General features: G+C 42.6%; 1 protein-coding gene across 2 annotated transcripts; it reads left to right on the top strand.

The window, feature by feature from the left end:
* DHX9 (DExH-box helicase 9) lies at positions 1-25,218 on the top strand. 2 transcript variants are annotated; one of them, XM_021525102.3, is made up of 27 exons: positions 1-182; positions 2,175-2,315; positions 3,344-3,458; positions 3,754-3,866; positions 4,220-4,365; positions 8,007-8,053; positions 8,462-8,595; positions 9,219-9,308; positions 9,403-9,564; positions 10,156-10,233; positions 10,554-10,745; positions 11,364-11,505; positions 11,984-12,066; positions 13,192-13,348; positions 13,520-13,620; positions 14,218-14,431; positions 14,625-14,719; positions 14,866-14,939; positions 15,573-15,725; positions 17,062-17,222; positions 18,842-18,953; positions 19,557-19,718; positions 19,825-19,952; positions 21,025-21,254; positions 22,772-22,887; positions 24,103-24,303; positions 24,761-25,218. In XM_021525102.3, the coding sequence occupies exons 1-27, from the start codon at positions 72-74 to the stop codon at positions 25,026-25,028; spliced, it is 3,726 nt and encodes a 1,241-aa protein (XP_021380777.2). In that variant the 5' UTR covers positions 1-71; the 3' UTR covers positions 25,029-25,218. The 2 variants fall into 2 exon arrangements, with proteins under 2 accessions (XP_021380777.2, XP_077641623.1); XM_077785497.1 differs by lacking the exons at positions 1-182; positions 2,175-2,315; positions 3,344-3,458; positions 3,754-3,866; positions 4,220-4,365 and adding an exon at positions 6,725-6,769.
* Positions 25,219-25,749: the final 531 nt, after the last annotated feature.

Consider the following 25,749-nt stretch of genomic DNA (forward strand, 5'->3'; position numbering starts at 1 on the left):
GGCCCTCCCGCCGCGCAGGCGCTGCCGTGCGGGGCTGCCGCGGGCCCGGGGCGGCTGGAGCGGGCCCCGCCATGGGGGACGTGAAGAACTACCTGTACGCCTGGTGCGGCCGGAGGAGGGTGATGCCGGCCTACGAGATCCGCGCCGCCGGCGGCCGCGGCCGGCAGACCTTCCTGTGCGAGGTGCGAGGTGCGGGCCTGCCCGGCGGCAGCGGCCGGCCCCCGTGCGGGGGGGAGCTTGAGGCGGCGTAGGGCTCCGCCGGGGCCCCGGCGTGTTGCGGGGCTCTGTCCGGGACCGGGGGCTGTGCTGCGGGGCTCTGTCCGGGACCGGGGGCTGTGCTGCGGGGCTCTGTCCGGGACCGGGGGCTGTGCTGCGGGGCTGGGGGCACGGCGGGGGCTCTGCCAGCGGCTCTGAGGGCACGCTCGAAGGCAGTGTGGGGCCTTGCCGGGGGTCTGGGGCTCCTGACGGGCTCCGGGCTTTGTCAGGGGTCGGACGCGGGGCTTTGCCCCAGGGAAGGTGGGATCAGTGCCGGGGTGTGGGAGCCGGTCTGGCGGCTCTGTCACAGGGAGCCTTGGGCCCTGCTGCGGGTGCTGCCGCGGCCTGGGCTCTGCCAGGAGGAGCCCGGGGCCAGCACCGGGTCTGGGTCCTGCCCGGGACCCGGGTCCTGCCCGGCCTCAGGGGGAATCATGGAAGCCCAGGGCTTGGGGAGGGCTGGGGCGCTTTTATTCAGAGTGTCCTGGCTGCGTGTGCACGGTGTGAAAGGAGGGAAGAATGATGTTCTTACAGGGAAAACGGGTTGGTTTATTTAAGGGTGGTGTGTGTCTCTGCACTGTGTGCGACCCTTCTTGCAGTTAAAATAGCTGGTGAGGGATACTGTATGTCCCCTTTGGCAACACCTTTGGTCTGCTCTTGAACTTGAGATGCAATGTATTAAAGAATTCTTGTTGGAATGGTTGCTACTCTGCACTGCTCTAATAGTAGTTTACTCCTGCCTCTAGATATTTGGGATGTAGGTGCTGTGAATTCAGGTTGGCTCTGACAGGTAACTGGCACTAATTGTGAGGCCATATGTAGAACAGATCAGTTAATGAGTGATGCCATGGATTTGCACTAAAAAACTTAAATTTGTCATTTTACCCTTCACTCCCCTGTTTGTCTTCGGCATCAGTAAGGAAGCAAAGGAACACAGTAGCATTAAAGCAATTTTCAAAGTATTATAACTGGTTAAGCAATACTCAGATAGAATGGTTGTATGAATAGATATATTCACAGAATCATAGAATGGCTTGGGTTGGAAAGGACCTTAAAGCTCATCCAGTCCCACCCCCTGCCATGGACAGATATTTTCCACTATCCCAAGCTCCAAGCCCCATCCAGCCTGGCCTTGAACACTTCCAGGGAGAGGGCAGCCAGAGCTTCTCTGGGCAACCTGTGCCAGGGTCTCACCAAACTCACAGTGAATAATTTCTGCCTAATATCCCATCTAACCCTGCCCTCTGTCGGTGTGAAGCTGTCCCCCCTTGTTCTGTCTCTCCATGCTTTTTGTAAAAAGTCATATATTGTATTGTACAATACTATACACAATACATATTGTGTATAGTATTGTACAATACAATATATAAGTATTGTACTGGGTTTGATATGTTGATGCCCCATGATTATTCATGGAAGCTTTACAAGTGAAAGGATCAGTTTCACTTAAACATCTCTCTTGCTGATTTTTACAGCCTGGTAGGATGGCTGTGAATCCTGTATGGTTACTATGTGGTTAGAGATACCATTGTCTAAAGTAAATAAAAAAAATCGGAGATAAATCACTTACGTGTAGTTGGAATAACTTGGAGCTATGGCTGAGTAGACACAAGGTCACACTTGTGAAAATCCCCAAGAGTTTGGGATTTAGGTTGAGGAAAGTGACCTTGTGCAGAGTTTGCTGTGTGTTGCCCTTCCTACATTGTTTTTTCTTCTTCCACAAGGTTTTGGGAAGCCCTTGTGCTCTGAGAGGAGATCTCAGGATGTGGGGGTTTGTTTTTCAAAACCTGTATGTAATATTAGTTATATTATTTCTTAGTAACATTATTTCTCCTGTACTTATCCGCAGCCAGGATTTGGTGTTCCTGTGGGTGTTGCTGGCCCCTTTCATCTTCACATGAGCAGTGTGTTGTTCCTTGCAGGTCCGAGTGGAAGGCTTCAATTATGTTGGCATGGGCAACTCTACCAACAAGAAGGATGCGCAGAGCAACGCTGCCCGAGACTTCATCAACTACTTAGTGCGGGTGAATGAAATGAAGAAGGATGAAATCCCTGCTTTTGGAGTAAGATGCTCTTTCTCCTTACCAAAGACTACTCTATTATTGTGCTGCCATGCTCCCAGTTGTGTTTCAGCTCTGGAGCTCAGTCTGGGTTGTGTTTCATCCCTGGAGTTCGGTCTGGTGCCCCTGTGCAGTGATGAATGTGAGGAAGGCTGAGGCATATACAGAATATCATGGAATCGTGGAATCATTTAGGTGGCAAAAGACCTTTGAGATTGTCAGGTCCAAGTGAATGTTGTAGGATGATCTGGCAAATACAGCTGCATGTTGTATTTACCAGATCAAATGATGCAAAGCTGATGAGGCTGGAAAGAATTCAGAGTGCATCTGAGGTGCAGCCTGTCTTTCAAAGTGCTGAGTACTCACACCTGACACTGTGAAGTCTTAAAGCCATGCTCTTATATATATATATATATATATATATATATATATGTATGTATGTATATGAAATATATATAATCCTTTAAAAATTACGAAAACCAAGCTCAAAAATAATAATCACAGATATAGCAAACCAGACATTGAAAATCTGGCATTTTTAAACCATAATTGCTTCAGGTGTGTAACAGGATCACTGGTTTTTTATGTTTTGTGAACACTCAACAGTGACTATCACTTAAAGGCTGAGGAAGAGGAGGGTAACTGTCATTGCAGCAAGTTTAGAGAAATAAATAAAGCATGAAGAACCTGTTGAGAGGGAAGAATCTTCTAGTGCTCCATTGAGGATACAGGAATTTTCTGAGTGGAAGCAGTCTCCCTGCTTCATCAGCCTAGGTGGAACCCAGTGGGAGCAGGACTGCTATTTTGGTTTTAATTTGCCAATTAGTTTCTTGGCAGTTCAGTGTTAAAATATTCACAGTTGTGTTACTATTGGGATTGCTTCTGAGTAGTAATTGTTGCATATTTACTGGGGATGACTGTTGCATGATTTTGCCTGAGGTCTTTAAACTTCCTGAACAATTTCTAGCTAAATAGTAAAATGGCTTATTCTGCACCAATGTGATGAGGTTTTCCTTCATTCCCTTCCCTAGCCAGCAGCAGGTGATAACCGCACTGGAGGACAGGAAGCAGCTAGAGGTGTCACTGGTTCCAGTTCAGCTGTGGGGGGACCTCTTCCTCCACATTTGCTTTTAAAAAGTGAAGTAGGTAAGACTGAAAACTGTAATTTCTGTGTATTTGAATGTATTTTGGCAGTGATTTCTCCCCCACATTGCATCACTCTGCAGACAGGACACCAAAGTCATAGTTTTGAGGCAGAGTTGTGGATGACTGCATGAGATCTGTGGGACTGGTCATGGCCTGTCAGGATGGCCAGGCATTGCCTCTCCATTGCTAAGAACATGTTTTGGGGAGTTATTTTATTTCATTTCATTTCATTTCGTTTTGTTTTGTTTTATTTTATTTATTTTATTTTATTTTATATTTTTTTTCTGTGTGATAGGCAATGGACCAGGTGCAGCACCTGGAAACTGTGGCAGTCATGGAGCTCAATGGGATCGGGGTGCAAACTTGCAAGATTATTATTCCAGAAAAGAGGAGCAAGAAGTGCATGAGGTAAGTCATGCAGAGGAATTCTCCTTTAGTTCTTAAATAGGTATCTTTCATCCTCTTTAATTCGTTGTTTGCATTTATAATCAAGGTTGCAGTTTTCTTTTGATATTTTGCTGTTAGTTTAAGCTGCATATTTATTTGTTGACTTTTAATGAAGTTAATTTTTTTAAGATAGGGACAAATAAATCACTCTGGATAGTCTGAACATCCAGGACTTTGTATAGACATTTTATTCTGAAAATAAAGAATTACTGAGGACTTTTTTGCATTTTCTGTGCTGTCTTGATTATTTTATAGCATACAGGTGAATTACTTAATCTTTAAACTGGTAAATGATACTCTTTTTTCCATATTAGACCCCAGAGTCAGAAGTGGACTTAAATGCAGATCTTCATGGGGGTTGGACCTTGGAAAATGCCAAGGCACGTCTGAACCAGTTTTTCCAAAAGGAGAAGATCCAGGAAGAATATAAATACACTGAGATGGGGCCTGATCACAACAGGTTTGGTGGTTTTAGTCACTGTCCATGTGTGAAGGGTTCAAAATATTTTTGACAGCGGTTGTTCACATTTACTTGCCACGCTCCATAGAGCCATAGTGTTCTTTGCCAGGACCAACAATATCCCTAAATATTGATATGGGGGTGAGTAGCCTCAGTGCAGAGATCTGAGGTTTTGAAGAAATTCCTGAGAAATTGTGGATATGCAGCTTTTACACTGAATTCTGTCCTCTAGCCAGCTGCTTGGGTGCCAGTTTCTGTGAAAAGAGAGCTCAACTGTTTGTGATAATTATTCTGTAACTGTTGTTGCCTTTGTGCATTTTAAGTCTTAAATTTGCTTATAGAGCAATGTGCTTTAAGGACATTTTATTTATATTTTTATTATATATATTATTATTATATAATATGTATTTATTGTAATTAACTTTTTTGGCAATACAGTCTTCTTTTGAAAAAAGTAGTTTGGCAGAATCTTCCCAAAGGAGTTCTGAGAGTCTTAAGTTTCAGTTAAGACCAGCTGGATATTACTCTTTTTTGACTTTTAACCATTCCACCAGAGAATTTGCATGTGCTTCTCCCAAATGAAAGTAGTTCCTAACAGATTGTGCATAAAGAATTGATGGTTTTTATTATTTTATCCCTATTAGGAACAGTCTTTACAAATCATCCAGATGTTAGGATGTGGTATTATTTCTGGTGAAATATAATGGTGTTTTATGGCAGGAAACAATGTTATGGTGCTGCTGCTGGATTGTCCTGATTGGGTTTGGTGTTGGGCTTTTTTGCATTATATAAACTTGTGTCCTATGAGACTTATATTTTTAGAAATACAGGAGAATTTTCCTATTACAGCCTTTTCAAGAGAGTCCCACTTGCGGGACTTGTTGTATTCTTTTATTAATGAGTCTTCCAATAATTTGGAACATCTAAAAGATGTCTATTGGTACAAAAAGTTGTAAATTCTTATATAAAACCTGTCTTCAAGTCACTTCATGTCAATTTATGTGCCTCAGGCAAGGCCTTTTCCTTTACTTAAGTGAGTGACATAAAAAGTTAGTTTGTACAGTACTAGGAATTTAAATTATGCTAGTTGCAGGCATAGCTTCTGAACATTTCTTCTATCTTGCAGTGTAGGCACACAGTGTGTGGTGATTGGGATGGGGCTGTGGGAGCCTCATCCCCAGTGGGCTCAGCTGTGAGCAGCAGGTGAGCAGCACTGACAGCAATGAGCCAGGGAGTGCCCAGGGACACTGAGCAACCACCAAAGGGAGCAGAGGCACACAGTGCAATCTGTGAACATGAGGGGATAGAAGGCTGGGCTAAAGGACAAGAAGGACAGAGGCTTGCATCTTTCTGAAGTGTTGTGGTGTTACTCTTTCAGGGTGAATGCTTAAAGCCTTCTGAAACTTTATGATAATACTGTATCATAGCTGTCTCAACTTAGACATATGTTGTGATATTGTAGCTTAGGGATTATTTGTGTAGCTCCTTTTTTGTTACACTTTCTGTAGCATTAAACCCCATGTATTTAAATTTATCTAGTCTTGAGCAGAATGAAATTATACTGATGGCAGTATGTTTCTCAGCCTGGTTATTGTTCTTCTGGAGTGCATTTGTTCAGGGAACTTTTTGTTCAGGGAGTGTGTGTGGATTGCCCTGGATGGAATGGCAGAAAGGGCTATTCACTATCTCCTGCAACAAATCAAATAGACATGAAATAATCTTAACGTGTTGTAGGGCTCATTGAGAGCCTGTTGGATTTAATCCTTTTGGTGTGTGTAATAGAAGAGAGATGTTTTTGGAGTTTCGAGGGTGTAATAAAGGTTGTTAATAAAGGTAGGTTGTTGAGTTTTTTTAAAGAAATAACAGTTATTGTGCATCTTGCCAATCTATTTTGGGGATTTTTTGAGGTAATGATCAGAGATATAGATTATAACATATATCAGCCATGCTCTCAGAGGTTTGTGGTCAATTAATCATATTCATGGTCTGAGAACTTAGTAATAGCTGGAAAACTTGAATTTGGAAACTTTAACTGTGATAGGAGGGTATAAGTTGTAAATATAAAGATGTTTGTCCTAAAATACAAAGCATGAGCTCATGTTAAGGGATGGGATGTGGCTTTTCTGTGTTGGGATGCCTGTGCCTCCTTCTGTTCCTGCTGAAGACCTACACCACAGACCTGCGCCTGCTAACACAGGGGCTGCTGAGGCTGGACTAGGGAATCATGTGGGATTCTGCTGCAAACTGATTTCTGGTGTTGCTGTTCTCCCCTCAGGTGGAGGAGAATGAGATTGAATGCTGACTGTAGGCCTGGCTGAGAAACATACTGTCATCGGTGTCTTAGGTGGCTGTTGTGTCCCTGAGAGCCAGTGGCCTTCGACCCCTGAAGCCACTGTGCCTGAAGGTCAGTTTGCTGATAGCACAGGAAGGAGGGATAACCTGAAATTTCAAACACTTAACCTTTTTTATTGTTTGTTTGCAGCAAAAAATGAAGGACACAGGTGCAAGGCCCAGCCTCCACCCGTGCAAAGGCCAAGCCCTAGTTTCCAAAGAGGATCTCAATCCAATAAATTCCAGTCATGCATCTTGAGTCACATTTACCAGTTTAAGTCCTGTCTTACAAGAATTCAGCTTTAATATTTCCTGTGGCAAATACAGGCTTAGGTTTGGGATTCTTAAAAACATGGGTTATGATTTCTGTTCTCCTCTGTTGAGGATTTTTTTTTTTAAGCCTGAATTCTTTCCTGTGAGGGTGGTGAGACCCTGGGATAAGTTGCCCAGAGCAGCTGTGGCTGCCTCCATCCCTGGAAGTGTCCAAGGCCAGGTTGGACAGGGCTTGGAGCAAGCTGGGATAGTGGAAGGTATCCTTACCCAGGGGATTGGAACGAGGTGGTTTTTAAGATCCCTTCCAACTCAAACAATTCCATGATCCTATGATTCTGTGATGGTTATGCCAGTTAACCTTTAACTGAACTGGCTACATGTCTACTAAGTAAACTGTTGGGTTTGCTACCAGAGTTACCCTTGAGTAACTATTACTCTGTTACTCAAGTTTTGCTGTTTCTATAATATGGCAATAAGGGAATGGAAATTCATGCCAATTTAAGTATTCTGTCTCCTGTTCAGATAAGTTCCATGTTTTTGACTAAATGACCTGGTTTGGTTTTGTTTATGCTCTGAGCTGATCAAGTGTGTGGCAAAAAGCAGAGTAACTGTATTAATGATGCATCTAGTCATTAAACACAGGCTGTTAGTGGATTACATTAGTGTTGTACCAATACTACTGTGGGATACAGTTAATGGTACATTGGGATGCATGTTAATGTTACATCCTACCTGCTCTATAACTGTTGCTTTAAACTTGGACAGCTCAAAGCATATTTCCTAATAACGTGGCTGAAAAATTCAGTGCTGAACAGTGGCACGTTCAGAGCTCTTCTTATCAAATGTACTGATTCTGTTGATGACAGGTCTGTTACCTACTACCTTGGGGTTAAAGGGACTAAAAGCAGTAATACTTTACCTTGGTTGTTGATGAATTGAGAGTTTCTGCCTGAGGACAGAGATCTTTGCCTGGAAATATTGGAAAGACTAAGTATGTTTGGTAGTTGTACCTTTGTGTTCTTTTCTTTCTCTTGCAGGAGCTTTAATGCAGAAATGAACATTTATGTGAGGCAGCTGGGCAGAAGTAAGTGCTCCTATTTATTTTTTAACTTAGCAAGAGATGGGTGTTGGTATAGAAGAACATTTGTGGGCACAGAGTTGATTATAGTTATGTGGTGGAGCCACTTCCAGAGGTAAAGGATCATTTGTGTGATGTTGCTGGGTGGTATTGGACAATCATACTTCCTTAGGCACTGAATGCAGAAAAACTTCAAAGGATTTAGCAGTAAAGTAACATCACACAAGTAGTGTGAGCTGGGCAATGGAGGGGCCTGGTTGGATTTTAATTTGGAATTCTGGATTTATCAAGATTTGAGACTGTCCATGAAACCTGGTCTGAGTGTAGAGTCAGAGAGCCCAGTTCAGAGTTGTATCTTCTGTGGAATCTGCTGAACTCCTTTGCTGCTACAGCTCTGACCTTTGTGTGCTGCAGGGATTTTCAGTCGTGAGCATGGATCAAACAAAAAGCTGGCAGCACAAGCCTGTGCCCTTTCCCTGGTCAGACAGCTCTACCATCTTGGTATCATTGAGCCTTACTCTGGGCAGACAAAGAAGAAAGGAGAATCGGTGAGTTTGGCAGGAGGGACAGGAATTATTGTTTTCATTTCATAACACGGACGCACTCTCATAAACATAAGGAGTGAGTTAAGAGTTTGCTCTCCATATTTAACATCTTACAAGTTATTAATATTTTTTATTCTTTAGTAGCTGTTTCTGTTCTGGTGAGTGATTTGGATCAAAAATATAATTTCATATGTATGTGACTGGATGAATTACTAATTTTACATTCTCTTAAATGAAATAGGATTTGTAACAAATGTTGTTTTCAGTATAATTTTTCTACAAGCTGGAATATTTCTGTCTAGGCTGGCTGTTTGGATTAATTGTCTGTCACATGAGGATTTTCTGGCAATTCAAATATATATACACACATACCAAGGAGTATATGTTATTTTGGTATTTGGTTGCAAGTTTGGGAACGTGTTCCTCCGAAATGAAACCCAGATATTTAAAAATAGCCTACAAATCTTTATTCAATGAAAAGTCAGCAAAACATTCCAAGAATGTGAATTCTGAACTGATGATACTCTTTGGCCTTATTTCACAAGGAGGTGTAATAGCCCACAGTTCTGACTTCCAGTGCCTGTCTTTTTGTGTATAATGATGCGTAGTTTTTAAATATTTCCTAGTTGGAGCCCTATGAGGTGTCGCTGTCTCCTGACTTGGAAAATCATCTGCAAAAGACTGTACGGGAACTGTCTCTGGAGATTGTGCCTATGGTGAGTGTGTGGTTCAATACTCCAAGTATGGACCATCACATCTGCTCATTTAATCATTTATCTGTCTTTGCCCACTCTGCTTTTGGATTTATAGCCTGAAGATCCCAGTAATCCGGTTCTGATCAACGTTGGCAAGCTGGCCCATTTTGAACCATCACAGAGACAAAGTCATACGGGAGTTGTTCCCTGGTCACCACCTCATTCCAACTGGAACCCTTGGACTGGCTGCAATATTGATGAGGGTCCTCTGGCAAATGTAAGACAGCTTAAAATATGAATCTGTTGCTTGATTTCCCCATGCTTCCAGAACTTCTAAATGCTTCTCCCCCACCAGAATTTGAAGTGTTTAAAGAATTTAACTAAAAACGTCTAGCCTTTTGGTACCAAATTTGCATTTCTTCAGATTTCTATTGCAGATGTTAGACAGGATTTGTCTTATGAATTCTCTTCCAACTTTTAGCTTTTCAGCTACTGTTTAAAGGGTGGGTTTGTGTTTACATTAGGTGACTATTGATATTAAAAACTCTTGTTTAAATCATCTTCTTCTTAGCTTACTGCTGAATAGAGTGTATTTCTCAAGCAGTCAAAGTGTTTCAATTTAAATAATCATTCTTTTTCAGTGTTGTCGGTCTTTCTGAGAGACTTCTTTGGAGATGAATGTTTAATACACTGGAATGAGTGAAATAAAACAGCTCAGAGGCATAACTGATTTCAGGGAGTTTTGCAGGAAACCATCCTTTAGGGGTATTTGGGATCACGATGTTGGTGTGACTGGTGTGATACCGAAGTTAGGATATAGAGAAGAAGAGGGGTCAAAAAGCCTCCAAGTAATGTCTTGCACTTCCAGCTCACACCGGAGCAGATCAGCACGGATCTGAGAAGTGATTTCATGTATCGTCTGGAGCAGGACCAGGAATTGCAGAGGGTAAGTGTGTGTCCTGTGACCTGTCATCCTTGTGCTGGGCTCTTGATTTTCCAGAAGGGCTTGAATGTAACACAAAGTGTACAAGGCTGGATTTCAGCACAAATACACAACACGTTTTCAGAAGTGCTGGATGTTCCACTGGGGTGGATGTGCGGGTGAGTTGTGCTGTGCCAGGAAAAAGTACAAACTATGACCTGTTCTTTGTCAGGTTTTCTTTTGGGTAAGGGAAAAGTGTAGAAAAGTGAGGCAAAGTATAGATGTGCAGCAGAACAGGCTGATTTTTGGAGATTTTGGAAATGTCCTGGACTTCTTTTTTCCAGATCCAAGAAGCAAGAGAGGCTTTACCTCTGAAGAATTTTGAAAGTGAAATTCTGGATGCAATCCATCACAATTCTGTTGTTGTCATCCGTGGTGCCACTGGTTGTGGCAAAACCACTCAGGTGCCCCAGTATATCTTGGATGAATACATCAGAACCAACCGAGCTGCTGAGTGCAACATAGTGGTGACACAGGTGAGGAATGTGTGGCCACTGCAGTTCTGTAGTAGAGATAAGAAATCACCTGTTGATTAGGATAAAATCACAGAACCATGGAATGGTTGAGGTTGGACAGGACTTAAAGCTCATCTAATTCCAACACCCTTCCATGGTCAGCAGTGCCATCCACGAGATGAGGTTACTCCAATCCCTATCCTTCCTGGCCCTGAAAGATTGAAGGATGTGTTGAGGAACCTTATTATCATTGCAGGACATAGTTCATAAAGGTACATCCTCAGCAATATAAGTAGGAGAAACCTCAGCATCATGTGTATTGTCATTTGGAATGCCACTCTTGCATGGATTTACATTTCGGATAACCTGAGTTGAACCTTGCCTAAGTGAAAACTCTCAGCAGACCCAGGGGAAATGATTTGGGAAGTAGTAGCTGGTAGTTGCCGTATATCCTTATATCCTTCCTTTGTGAAACAAACCCTATGCTCTTACACTATTAATGTTTAACAATTACTTTGTAAAGAAATCTTAGGACAAGACACCTGTAGTATTTAGGATTTCCTTTATTGCTTTCACTGGTATTGTGATAAACTTCTAAAAGCTCTTCATTAAGTTATGGAAAACTTTTCCATCCCTCAGCCCCGGCGGATCAGCGCAGTTTCCGTAGCAGAGCGTGTGTCCTATGAGAGGGGGGAAGAGCCTGGCCAGAGCTGCGGGTACAGCGTGCGGTTCGAGTCTGTGCTCCCTCGGCCACACGCCAGCATCATGTTCTGCACTGTGGGTCTGTATTCATTCCTTATGTTTGGAGCTTATTGTGGGTCTGAACTCTTGAGTTAGCAGCAAAAGCAGAAATATGGTTAGATTGAAATTTTTATAATGTCTGCTTAGAAGATTGAAATGGTTTTTTTGGATAAAAGTTTGCTGGCATGCCGTTATGCAAAGAAAAAATATTTTTGTTCAGAAGTCTGATAATACAGGTCTGATAGCACACAGAAATAATTCCATGAAGAGAGAAAATTGTCATATATTGATTATCCTTAAAAGACAGAAGGGAAAGCAGCACTGGGTGGGAAAGATGGATAATGCTTGTGATAATGCTTCGTGGCCTTGCCATCACTTGTACAAAGGAAAGATGGCAATTAGAGATGGGGTTGGAAAAGGGGCTGTGCAGCCTGCACACTTCCTGATTTTTAAACCAGGGGCTGGGAGGGGGAAGGTAGAACTGTTACATGAACATTTACCTTCTGTTTCTGGTTTAGGTGTTCTTCTGAGAAAGGTGGAGACTGGGATCCGTGGCATTAGTCACGTAATTGTTGATGAGATCCATGAGAGAGACATTAACGTGAGTTACCTGGTGATGACAGTCCTCATCTCTGTATGCTTCTGTTCTGTTTAATATCTGTATGTGTTTGTGTGTAATGGCCAGTATGCGAGGGAAATTGTGTCTTAGTGAGTGTCAGATGTGTGAGTTTTCCTTCTTTGATAAGATTTTTTAGAACTCTTAATTATTCCTTATCTAAGTAGCAGAGCAAGGACCTGTGCTTCCTTGCTGCCCTCTGACTGTTCTCCTGTTGGCATCCCCTGTGTCCTGGTCCTCTCTGGAAACTGGAACACCACAGTGCAAACACATCTTGTCCAAGTTGGGGAGCACACTGAATGATGTTGTTATTTTGGAGTGCTGTTTGTATTGGCACTGTTGTATTACTGGTGGTATTCACAGAACCTGCAGATAGTGATACATTGAAATTCAGGGTTTACATGAAGTAAAATACAAGTTGATGATAGAATTAGGAGAAGTATTGTATATAATTTGAAATAGCGAACATTTTCTGTTTCCTTGATTATTCTTTATAGTTTTCAGCTTTGTCATACCAAGAGTGAGAGAAACTGTGAAGTTCTGACATGTTGTTTAAGGTTGTTTGTACAGAATTTGAGGACTCATTTGAATAAAATTGCAACAAACATTTTTCTGATGCATCTCTTCATCTATTAAATGTATGTTAATGATGTAAAATATAAGTTTGGAAATTGTGAGATTGGAATTTTGTCTGTTGAGCTAAATGCGTGCCTAACTAACTGCATGTCAGAGTCATATTTAAACAGAACTACAAACATCAAACATACCTGCACTGAGTAATTCATATTTATTTTATGAATTATGGCTACTTTATATGTAAGCCAAATTTAAAAATACTTGGGGTTGTAATGTAATTGTTAGGACAGAAGCAAACTATTTTTGTAGGAAAGAAAAACCCTTCTTTACGCTGGAAATCCTAAAAACCACTTATCCCAGGCATGGCAGTAGTTTCAAAATAAAGCACTGACAACTGTTCCTAGTTTTAGAACACTTTTGCTCTACTTGTTATTTCTCTTGCTCAGTGAATATGTAATTCCTTCTGGTTTCTTGGGAAGATACTGCTTTTTATAGCTGTGAAGTTAACAGTGTTCTTATTCTCTTTTTATGCAGACTGACTTCCTTTTGGTGGTGCTGAGGGATGTGGTTCAGGTGTATCCTGAAATCAGGGTTGTCCTCATGTCTGCCACCATCGATACCAGTATGTTCTGTGAATACTTCTTCAATTGTCCCATCATCGAGGTCTATGGCAGAACCTTTCCTGTCCAAGGTAAATCCTTGGTTGCACTTCCAGAAACTGCTTGATTTTTTATCAATCTTGCCTTCATACTCTGAAATAACCTGGTTTATTTCAGGAGACTCTTGAGAAGTGGTGTAAAGAATTATGTTCCCTTTTACTGGCTTCTAGCAGTCAGTCCTGATCATCTGTCTGTCCTTGCAGATTATTTTCTGGAAGATTGTATTCAAATGACTCAGTTTGTCCCTCCACCCAAGGAAAAGAAGAAGAAAGAGAAGGATGAAGAAAATGGTGAAGATGATGATGTATGTTTGAATTTTAATATGAAAAATTAAACAAGGGCTGTTTTTAGTACTCCAGTGTGAGTGTAATTCATTTAGCACAGTTGAAGTGAAACATCTCTAGCAGCTTTCCTATTTTTAACATATGAGATTGCTGTTAACTTCAGCAGTGGAACTAAATTTTCTTCTTGCCCTTGTAAACTGAAGATTTTCTTTTTCATTGAAGCAAAGGTTCTCATGTTTTGTCAAACTACTTCTCTTTAAAGCTAAAACTGAAATGCTTTTGAAAGTGAAGATTAGTAACCTTGGAAGAAGAACTAGAGAAATATGAGCTTGGTGGTACCTTTTTAGGGTGAAAATTTAGATTCTCTGTCTTCTCTTGCAGTTGATATTTTCAATGCTTGCATACATTGTCAAGGACATAACAGTTTTATTCAACTTTTAATTCTAGGTTTGAAACTTTTGATTGGGCTGCTTAATTGAAATATTTTTTTAAATTACCATTTTTTCTTGAAAGACATCTACCCACATATTTTATTTTCTTATTTGCCAGGCCAGCCAGTCTCTGTAGTTTGAGTAAATTAATTTATGTATTTCCTTTGTGGTATTTTTCTTTCGTAGGCCAACTGCAACCTTATTTGCAGCGATGAATATGGCCCAGAAACAAAGCACTCCATGGCTCAGCTGAATGAGAGAGAAACCTCTTTTGAACTCATTGAGGCTCTGCTGATTTATATCAGGACTCTGAATGTCCCAGGAGCTGTCCTTGTTTTCTTGCCTGGCTGGAATTTAATATATACAATGCAGAAGCATCTAGAAATGAGCCCTCACTTTGGTACAAGCAGCTGTTTTATTATATTTCATCTTTTCCTAAGGAAGCTACTGACTGTGTGAAGATGGAAGTTGGATGAGTGGCTGAGGGAGCTAATTTGTTGTGAGACTGAATGGCTAGAAATTTTCATGTTGTGGAAAGAAGAAATGAGATTCACATAGTAGTAGTTACCAACCTTTTTGTGTTCCTGTTGTAGGAGGCCACCAGTACAGAATTTTACCTCTGCATTCCCAGGTTCCTCTGGAGGAGCAGCGTCGAGTGTTTGATCCTGTGCCTCCTGGGGTGACCAAAGTACGGAGCCTTCTCTGTGTGCAGTTCTCTTGGGCTTTTTGGAATGTATTGCTGACTTCTTTAATAAATTCTGTAGTTTATCTTGCTGGGCACTATCAGCTTTTTCAAACCAAATAACGTCACTTTACATTTCTTGTTTTTTATAGGTTATTTTATCTACCAGTATTGCTGAGACCAGCATTACCATCAATGACGTGGTCTTTGTTATCGACTCTTGCAAGTGAGTTCATGAAGCTGCTTTTTGTTTCATAAACCCTACCCTTGGGAATGCAAAAGAGGTTTTGGGAGCACACAGAAGTGCCTTGTGTTCCCATGCTCCCTGAGCTGAGTTTGAGGACTCTAACTCCTTCAGGACAAATCAGCATTGTCTTTAGCTGGTCAGCATAGTGACACACCATGCTGGCATCTTAGGGGACTGGGTTGGTCACGCTGGCACTATTCATATGAGGTGTCACTGGGTCTCCACACCAATTTGGTAGACGTCATCTGCCAAAGGAGTTTTACAAACTCTTCAGTGTCTGGCTGATGATAAAGAGGAAGGTTTTTGTAGTCTGTTACAGTTCCTGCCTTGCTGTGCATGTTCTCTGAGAAAATTACACACAGAGAGCTCATGAATTCATGGGAATTTTTCATTTTTTGAACAGTTGTGAGAACATTATTCTGTGCAATAGTTTGGGGCACTGCTTTAGAAAGAGTGTGATGCTTTAATTTCCAGACTGATGCCTGACTAACACAAAGCAGGGGTGGTTGGCTTCTTAAAATCAGTGTGACTGCAAGCTATAAAATAGGAACTGATTTGGAAGGGCTTAAAATGAAGGACATTTGATCTTTAGTGGTGTTTTTCCTGTAACAGGCAAAAAGTGAAGCTGTTCACTGCACACAACAACATGACAAACTATGCCACGGTCTGGGCATCAAAAACCAATCTGGAGCAGCGAAAAGGCAGAGCTGGGCGCGTGCGAGCCGGCTTCTGTTTCCATTTGTGCAGCAGAGCTCGCTTTGAGAGGTGAGGCTGTGATCTCCAAAAATACCCCCAGGGAATTCTCCCAGAACTGTTGGGTGCTGCTTTGGGTCAAACTGGGGGAAATCATTGCAGAAAGTGCAAAGAGAAGATGGATGATGTTGGCTCACACTGAAATATCTGTTCTTTGGCTCAAAAAAAAAAAGTACGTATCTTGTGCTTTTACCCATAGTATGAAGTGGATTCAAGAAGAGAGCAATACTGCTCGGGAATTGAGGCAAGGAAAAGAGTTTTGTAATGAGGACAAGGCTCTACTCTGTCTTCAAACACTGGGGGCACCTGGCATTGCCATGTAACAGGCCATTTTGTCATGAAAGTGATAAAAAGCAGGGATGGCAGATGTTAGTTTTCTCTCTATCCCCATTCCATGGCTAGGAAGCCCCTTCATGGTGCTCTAGCACTTTCCCTGCTGCTGAGACTTTTGACCTCTTTGCCAGACTGTTTTTCCATTACTGGAGCCATGGAAATCTCTTTGCTGGCTGCAGAAGGCAACACAGCTGTTAGTTACACTCTTATCTCTCTCCTGGAAGTTTCGGTGCCCCTTTCTCCGGCTGTTACAGCATAGCTGCGTTTTGATGTTCAACTTTTTATAAACTCTGGAAGGCCTCAGTAGATCAAAAACTCTCATTGAATTTCTCAAATTTATTTAGATCTGTTGTTGAGCACAGTGCAATGATCTTAATAATTTTTGACAGTGAACTGATTTTAGGCTGCTGAAGTAATCATGGTTTTAAGGTTGCCTTCCTTCAGAGAATATAAATCTAAAATATACAAGTTCCTTAGTGCTTAAGAAAGAGTGTGTGGAGTTGTACAGATAGTTTTTTGAGAGAAATATCCTGATTCAGCTGGCACCAAATGTACATTATCTGTTCAAGGTGTTTTGAAACCTTTTCTAGCTGCACTAGAAAAGTGCTTTTATGTAGAGCAGGCTGAAAGCAGGTTGTCTCTCAGGAGTATAAGAGCTTCCTTATCAGAGCAGGAGAGGATTGTAAAGGACAAATGTGGGGCTGGGGACAGCCATGCTACTAACTGTGCTCCAGCCCTGCAGGCTCTCTGTGGTCAGCTCATGCTTGAACCCCCAGTGGGCAGTGGAGATGTGAGGACTATTCCTCCTGCATTCCCAGTGTAAATTTACCCCAAAGGACAATGGAGAAATACAGAATTTAGTGATAGAGCCCAAATTCCAGGAGCACAAAGAGAGCCGATAGGTGGGCTCAGAGATAGAGTTTACTTTGGAGGGCAGTGGTTTCTGCTGGTGGAATGACCCCTCATGGTGATCAAAGCCTGTGTTCAGAGAAATGGGACTTTGTTCTCATTCCAGGCTTCAGACTCACATGACGCCCGAAATGTTTCGAACGCCACTTCACGAAATTGCTTTGAGCATCAAGCTGCTGCGCCTGGGAGGGATCGGGCAGTTTCTGGCCAAAGCCATCGAGCCGCCCCCTCTGGACGCGGTGATCGAAGCAGAGCGCACGCTGAGAGGTACCCTCATGTGCCCACGGGGCTGTGTAGTGCTCCTGGGCTAGTGGACTGGCTCCAGGTGGTCTTCCATGTATGTGATCTTTACCACCACTGGGTGCATATTCTGGCTGACACAGCAACCTGGAGGCATCATGTGGGTGGCAGTGGCTTGTGCAGCTGAAGAAATACTTGAACTCCCAGTGGAGTGTCATTCCTTTAAGAAACTTGAGCCTTCAAACTTGAGGCTTGTTTTGTTGTTTTACCAGTAAGTTATGTTAGCTTCCAGCTTCCCGTTTTCCAGCTGTGGCACTGCTGTGTTTGACTTAGACTCGGTCCAGTGCTTGAGGCATTCACAAAGCTTCTATAAAAGTACTGAAAAACAGAGGTTGGTCCTTTATTAAATAATTACCGCTTTGTATAGTTTGCTGACCCAGTATCTCAGATTCTGTCAAGAAATTAAGTCTCCAGTTTATGAATCTGCATGAAAAACAAAAAAACTGATGTGTGGGTTAGGTTGTCTCCCCACTCTCTTCAAGGAGCTAACTAGACTATGAATAAAATGGAGCAGGGAAGAACTCTAAATTTGCGCTTTAGATGTAAAACATGAAACTGACCTCAAACCTCAGCACACTTCGTAAATGTCACTAAATAAGCACTTCCTACAATTTTTAACAACGGAAATATCTATTTCATTGTTGATTTTATGGAAGAATTGTGTGCTGAGACTATGTTGCTTGTATATAGGAGGGACACCAGAATGAAGTGCATTGCTAGGGATATGTAGTCAGGTTTAATGACTTTCTGTTCTGAAAATGATTAGTACTTTCCATGCTGTGCAGCTGAGAATTACAGAACCAGGATAAAAGGCAATTTTTTTCAGTTCTAACACCAGATAGCTGTAACTGCAGGTGCCTCCCTTTCCTGGATGACCTGTGATTTTTCAGTGCAGGTATGCTGCTAGTATGTTCTTAGGGAGGTGAAACATGTTATTCTTCAAAGTATTCTTTAGGCTTTTGGGTTCAATAGATACCAAGAAAAAATGATTTTATGGTGGTCAAGAAATTCTTTATGCATTTCCTTTCCCATTTAATTGCTGAGGCTACAAAGCTTTTTTATTTTATGTGAAAAAGCCTGTGGTAGCTTTGAGGATGAATACAGATGATATTTTTTAGGTAATAGGAGGAGGGAAAGGCAGGTAAAGCCTCAAGGAAGAGAGTTTATGGTGTTCTCTTTTTGATGAAGAAAGTTCTGTGATTTGGCAATGGCAATGAAGACTCCACAGCTGGTTGTGACAGAAATTAGGTTAGATTAATTAGATAATAGATGGTTTAATAGTGTAATAGGGGTTTGTACAGAAGCAAACTGAAAAGGGATGGGAAACTATGTATGTGAATTACATTGTGATTATTCTAACTGCAGAGGAGGTAGTAAAAATTCTGTAAAGCTCAAGTAAAACTTGTCTGACCTCAAACCAGTTTTGAAAATCAGTTTGGCAACAGTGTAATCAACATTAAACTTAAATATGCGTGGGGTTCAGTTTAAGCACAACTATTAAGTACGAACATTAAAAGTGTGCATTTCTTATCTGAAGATTTCTGGGGTTACCTAGCTGTCTTTGATAACAAGGGGTCTTGTTTCAGAGCTTGATGCCCTGGATTCCAATGATGAGTTGACACCTCTTGGAAGAATTCTGGCCAAACTTCCCATTGAACCTCGTCTGGGCAAGATGATGATCATGGGCTGTATTTTTTAGTAAGTTGAGTGGTCTCAGTGGTCATGTTCTTATTTCTCTGAGTTCCTGAGCCTCTTGCAAGAGAGAAAAACCAGTATATCTAGATGAGCAATAAATGCTGCAGCTGGGGAGAGGTGACTGAATCTTTATGGGAGCAGAGAGGAAATAACTTCCAGTGCAGGCTATAAAGTGGTCATGAAATTCAGTTAAAGGCAAGATACCAGTGGAGGCTGAGTATTTCTGAATTAAGAGTGGGACTTGAAACACCTAGGTATAACAGTGAACTAGATGTGGGGAGATATGGAATTTAACAATGAGATAAGGAGAAAAATCAGTCTCCACATTTTGCTTTAGTAGAAGATCTGTTCTTTGTCACTGTGATGGCTGTAGGGTCCTGTGATTACTGCAGGGACCTTTCACCAGAAGAAGGTGTATGGGTGGAGGAAGGGCAGATAGAGCTGATTTAACATTCAGTTCCAATGAAGTGTTTCAGTGAAGATCTCTAGCAGATAAAGACCAAATTCCTAAGGTCTCTAGCAGTTTTCCCTGGTATCTGCAGCCTGCAGCAGGTGCTGGCAGCACTAACTCTGAATGATCCTGATCCCGTCTGTGGTTCCTTTCAGTGTGGGAGATGCTGTATGTACCATCTCTGCAGCTACCTGTTTCCCTGAACCTTTCATCAATGAAGGCAAACGCCTGGGTTATGTCCACAGGAATTTTGCTGGGACCAGGTATTCAGATCACGTGGCTTTGCTCTCTGTCTTCCAAGCCTGGGATGATGCAAGGTATGTTGTCTGGCACAGCAGGTGATGGGAGGTTACAGGTGGAGAACACAGGGTGAGCTTTTCCTTGCTTTGGTCAGGCTTCTAATTCACTCTGTTTGACTTTCAGAATGGGTGGTGAAGAAGCAGAGAAAAGGTTTTGTGAACACAAAAGACTCAGCATGGCTACTCTTAGAATGACTTGGGAAGCAAAAGTCCAGCTAAAAGACATACTTATTAGTTCTGGCTTTCCTGAAGGTGATTCTAATTAAATTCAATAGTTTAGTGATTGCATTTTTCATTCTGAGATGAAAAATAAATAACCAGGATAATCTCTGTTGAGCACCCAAGCACAGGGGGAGTATAGTGGATTTGCCATAACACTGCTCCACTTTTACAGCTGTGTTCAGGTGGGATTTTAGTGTTCTCTCCTAAAGTTGTGATGGCTGTGGTGCAGCATGGAGATTTTGGAGGTTGAGGTTAGAGCTGCAGGATTAAAAATCTATTAAACAGGTGTCCTTAGAGTGTTAGCTCCCTGACTTTCTCCTTCACCTGTTCTCCAAAATGTGCTGTGCTTTCCCCCGTCTTTCCACAGACCTTAATGGGGAGTCTGTGATCTGAACAGTGTCTTGTTCTGTGACTTCCTGGGGCTGTGCAGGAGGGATGTGCAGCAGTATGCCAAATTATTCCATTTTCTAGAGAAAAAATTCTTTAACTTGACCAAGTTCTGAATTTGCCTAATGTTGCTGAGGAGCTCAGTGAAATAGCATGACTGCCTGAATTCAGCAGATGTTTATCTCTCTTCCTTTTCATTTTTTTTCTCTTTAAATTCCTTTAATTTTTTTCTTCTCAGGCTGTTAGGATCACTGCTGTATTTATCCGTAACTATTTTCTAGGCAAGATGACTTGAAAACAAGCCACCAGAGACTCTGGGGAAGATTTTGTAACAAATGAACTAAGAAAAATATCCATTTAACCTCCCCCAAAGATCTGTCTCCAAAACAAATGCAGTAAACACATTGTGGTACAGCACATTCTGGACAAACCCATGTCTCCTTGTTTTTGAAGAGTTTGGCAGAGAAAAATACCTCTTTGTAGTAGTATTTTCCAGCTTTTTTTTCTCCATTAAGAAATAAAAAATTGAATATAGAATATATATATGCTCTGAGCACAACCGTCATTGGAGATCACATCCAGCAGCTGATTAAATCAGAAAAGGCATTAACCCAGGATCCTAAACAGCTCTGAATTGATCCAGGATCTTAAATAGCTGTTGTGCTCTCCTACATCTCCGATGGATTTGAGCCACTCTTCTGTTCTCTGCCAACAGAATGTTTGATGACTCAACCGTTTAACAACACTGGCCCTGATAACAACCTGGATGTTGTAATCTCCCTGCTGGCTTTTGGGGTCTACCCCAATGTCTGCTACCACAAGGAGAAGAGGAAGATTCTTACCACTGAGGGGCACAATGCTCTCATCCACAAATCATCTGTCAACTGCCCTTTCAGCAGCCAGGACATCAAGTATCCATCACCCTTTTTCGTTTTTGGAGAGAAGGTAGAGACTGGGTTTAATCTTTATAATGCGCTGCCAAGTAGTTCAAGAGGCTCTTTTTGTTAAAGAAGTCATAAGAAAAAAACCTGACTGCAATATTTAATTAGTTTTAGTTGGCGCAGGAAGATGGGGGTGTTGTTTGTTGGTAGGTTTTCTTTCTAGAAAGTAAATGTTATATGGTTCTGGTGTCACTCAGCCTTCTAGTAACTTCCATTCGGCCATTTTCAGTAGAAGTTCCCATGAGTTTTGTTACAACAGCCAAATTGTAGAGAAAGATCTAACTCATTATCTTCATTAAGTGTTTGTTTTAGGAGCTCTTCCATGCTAATTAGGCATCAGAGAACTTTTATCCTTATCACTTCTGCTACTTATGAATTCAGGGAGAAAAAAGCAACATGGAATGTAGCAGTGGGGTGCTCTTGTACTGGCCTGTGTCATCTCCTGAGGATAATTTGCATTTCCCAAGCATCACCCAAAAGGTCTCCATGACCTTTTCCTCAATTCTTTGAATTTGATGTACATTCTGTGCATGTCCATTGCACCCCCTGGGAGCTCTCCTGTGCTCCAGTGACAGCCATTGTTAACTCAGCTACTTCTACTCAAGGAGCAAAGGAAGACAATGCTTTTGTGTTTGCTGATAACTGGAATTTTCAATCCTTTGAGTACAGGGATTTTTTTCTTGACAGTCTGGATTCCCAAGCCGTAGTTCAGAGCTGTGGTGAGGCTTTGCTGCTTCTTCACCCTTTGTTGTCAGGATCCCAGGAGGGTTAGACCATCCTGACCATCTCTCTCAACTGAGATTCCCCTAAATGCAGCAAAGGACTTTTGAGCTCAAAAAATTTTACTTTATTAAATGAAAGTACATACAAATGGAGAGTGACTAAGATGGTAGCTTAAGAGTAGCTTAGACAGCACCTGGGTGAAGCTGGAATGCTGGAAGGGTTTGTGTGCAGATCTTTTCCTGCCCACTAGGTACCTCTTCTGTTCCTCTTTAAACTGAGGGGCAGGAGCCATGCAGCAGGGCTGTTATCTCTGGCTTGATGTTCTCAGTTCAAGCTTTCAAGCTCAAGGTCAGTGTAACATGACACAGCAGTGACTGCTTGGACATCTGGCAACTTCCACATTTGCATGAGTAGGAGCCCACTAAAGCTTTTCATCACAGCCTCAGTAATAGAAGGGTGGGAAGAAAATTCAGATGTGTCCTGGTCATTTTAAGGCTGGCAAAGTATGAGCTGGCTCTTGCAAGAGCTACATAACTGCAGACACTAAAAATGACTATTTTAAAATTGAAGATAGATTTTGTTGAGGTTTCACACCAGCTAGTGCTGAATCCCTGTAAACCTGTGCCTGGCATTCAATTTTGTATGTGCACATGCTCTTGTAATTTCCTAACATTATACCTAGCTTTAGTATGTGTTGTTTGAGGTTTTTTAAAACAAAATTCTCCAGTTTCAGTGTCCAGGAGAAGGTGCAGAGCTCTATTTTCCATTTCAAGAGTAATTTTCCTCTTTAACTTGCAGATTAGAACACGAGCCATCTCTGCCAAAACCATGACCTTGGTGAGCCCACTGCAGCTGCTCCTCTTTGCTTCCAAGAAAGTCCTGTCAGATGGAGAGCTCATTCTGGTGGATGACTGGTATGGATCTACTTGTGCTTAGAATTGTGGAATCGTGGAGTGGTTTGGATTGGAAAGGACAAAGCTCATCCAGTTCCAACCCCTTGACAGAGGGGAAGGGCAGCTAATGCAGACCAAATGTCTGTAGAACAGGGATCCCAGAGCAAGCCATGCACCACAGGTGTGTTGGGAAGGCATGACCTTTCCTTCCTGTGAGGAAGGGACAGGTTAATTTGAGCCCTGTTTCATGCAGATTATCTGCTTAAACTGAAAACAGTACAAAGCAGTTTCCATAAAAACTGCTGTTTTTTCCTCTTTAACTGAAAGGTGAAAGGCACTTTGTGTTTTCAACCTCTTCCTCAGGCAAAGACTGAGGAAACCTTGTTTTCAAGGCACAGAAACACAGCTTGAGGAGAGAAATGTCTCTGGCCATGTAAATTTTATGGCCATTACCAAATAACATCTGGATGGTTGTTTTGTTTGTTTTGCTTTTACCCCCTAGTCAGTGAAAGAGAGGCAAAGAATTCCTTAAGCTTAATTTGCTAAAAATTCGAGTGTTGGAGCTTTCAAAATCTTGGAGCCTCATGTTTTCACTTTATTTTTTTGTATCTTGCTGTTTTGATGCAAGAGATTACATGTTGAATTTATCCCAGTATAGAATGATAGAAACGCAAAACAGAATGTTTTGGGTTGAAAAGAATTTTAAAGCTCATCTCAAGTCCAAACCCTGTTCAGCCTAGTCTTGGACACTCCTAGGGATGGGGCAGCCACAGCTTCTCTGGGGAACCTGTGCTAGGGCCCTCATCACCCTTACAAGGAAGAATTTCTTCCCAATATCCCATCTAACCCTGCTCTCCATCAGTTTAAAAGAATTCCCCCTCGTCCTATCACTATCTGCCTGTATGTCCTTTTGAAAGCCCTCTTCAGGCACTGGAAGGGGCTCTAAGGCCTCCCTTGGAGCCTTCTCCAGGCTGAACACCCCCAGCTCACCCAGAGCAGAGGAGTTTCAGCCCTCAGAGCATCTTCATAGCCACCAGAAGAACAGTTATGTTTTAACACTGCCAAGTCTTGGGGATCTTTCAGATTTGCCTCCTGCATTTCTCACAAGTGACAAATGAGAACTTCAGAGATGAGACTGTAGATTTCCAGCTCAATGAAAGCCGCTCTGCAGAACCTCTTGCTCCCCAGCTGCTGCCCTGGAAGCATGGCAGCTCTAACAAACTCTTTGTGCTGCAGGATCAAGCTGAAGATGCCGCACGCGGCGGCCGCCTGCATCACCGCTCTGCGCGCTGCCATGGAGGCGCTGGTGGTGGATGTCAGCAAGGAGCCCGGCATGGTGCGGCAGCTGGAGCCGGCGCAGGAGCGCATGCTGACCGTCATCCGGCAGCTGTCCCGGCCAGCCGCGGCGGGCATGGCTCTCTCGGCTGCCAGCGCCAGGTGAGAGCCCCGCTCAGAGCTGAGGGTGGGACCTCAGGGCTGTGCTCTGAGCATGTGTGAAATGCTTGCACTCAAAGCTTACGCAGAGGCATCACCGCCTGTTTGCACAAGGACTACAGCTCTCGGGAATAACAACTGTCATCCCCTCTTCCAAAACAAAAATTACCTTCTAAAGAAAACATAATCTATATTTATTCTGGGCAAACCTTTTCCTGGAAAGAAAAACAAGTAATTGGCTGGGCTTGCACCCCTCTGTTGCCCCTTGTTTCCATCCCTTGCTTCTGAAGCAAAGGAAACTTCTCTGAAGTGGAAAAGGTGCAAAAATGCAACTGTAGTTCAACCATTGTATTGTGTTCACAAAAAATGGAGGTGGCTTAGCTGAGGATTGTGCTATTTCCCATCTTTTAGAATGCAGTTTGTGAGATTGCCTCAAGTGTATGGTGTTGTTCTTGGCCAGGTTCGGGGATGGCCCCCGCCCGCCCAAGATGGCTCGCTACGACAACGGCGCTGGCCTTCGAGGCTGGGGAGGTTACGCGCACGGCTCCGGCCGCAGGGGCAGAGGCTACGGTGGCTACCCCAGCTGGAACTCGGCAGGAAGAGGATACCCAGGTAGTCCTGGGGGAGGCTACGGAGCTGGGGGTGGCTGCCGAGGAGGAGGAGGATACCGAGGAGCAGGCAGGGGCTACCGAGGAGGCTATCAGGACATGGGCAGGGGTGGGTGGTAGTGATAGCAGGTCAGTGGAGTCTTTCCACTTCAACAAAAGTGCATTTCCTTCCCAAGTTCCTTTCTTCCTCTTCCCAGTTTGTATGCTTTTTTGGTTCCTTAGTACAAGTACAGCTCTGTAATATATAATTTTCTTGGGGAATTCCCTGCAAGTTGTATGATTTATTTTTAATAAACAGTTTGTTTCTGAAGACTTGCATGCTATACCTTTGACTTGTGTTTGGATTTGAATTTCGAAGGCTTCTGTTGCTAATTGTGATTATTGGAGACTCAAGGCATTCTGAGGAAACCTTTTCAGTGTGTAAGACTATTTCCTGCCAAACAGATTCCAAAACACATCTTAGGTTCAGTGGGGATTTTACTTCGTTGTCTAACAAGCTGTGCAAAGAGTCTTTGCTGCAGTGGTTTTCTAACCATGCCAGGCAGCACTAGGATCCTTTGCAGCCAGCCTCCTGCATGCCATGTGACCCTCCGTGGTGATCCAGATTGTTTGGGTGATCCAGATCATGCAGGAACATGGAATACCTTTTGCAAGACTGATGTGATGCTGCTGGTCTCTGCAGAACCTGGAGTAATGTCAGAAGTATGAATTGCTCACTTCATCCAAGACAGTGTTCATTACTATTTCCAAACAGGCTTAATTCCTCCACATCCATGTGGAAGAGACCAGTTCTTTAATGGGAACACACTGGATTCCAGAGACTGGAAGCCCAGCTGGCTGC

The sequence above is a fragment of the Lonchura striata genome, chromosome 9, assembly GCF_046129695.1.
Source record: "Lonchura striata isolate bLonStr1 chromosome 9, bLonStr1.mat, whole genome shotgun sequence".
NCBI lineage: Eukaryota > Metazoa > Chordata > Aves > Passeriformes > Estrildidae > Lonchura > Lonchura striata.

Bases quoted from the DNA above. Each gene is read 5' to 3' on its own strand.
- DHX9 (XM_021525102.3), top strand. From the start codon at position 72: ATGGGGGACGTGAAGAACTACCTGTACGCCTGGTGCGGCCGGAGGAGG. The intron at 10,746-11,363 runs GTGAGGAATGTG...TCCATCCCTCAG, and splicing joins GCAACATAGTGGTGACACAG to CCCCGGCGGATCAGCGCAGT. The intron at 19,719-19,824 runs GTATGTTGTCTG...TTTGACTTTCAG, and splicing joins CAAGCCTGGGATGATGCAAG to AATGGGTGGTGAAGAAGCAG.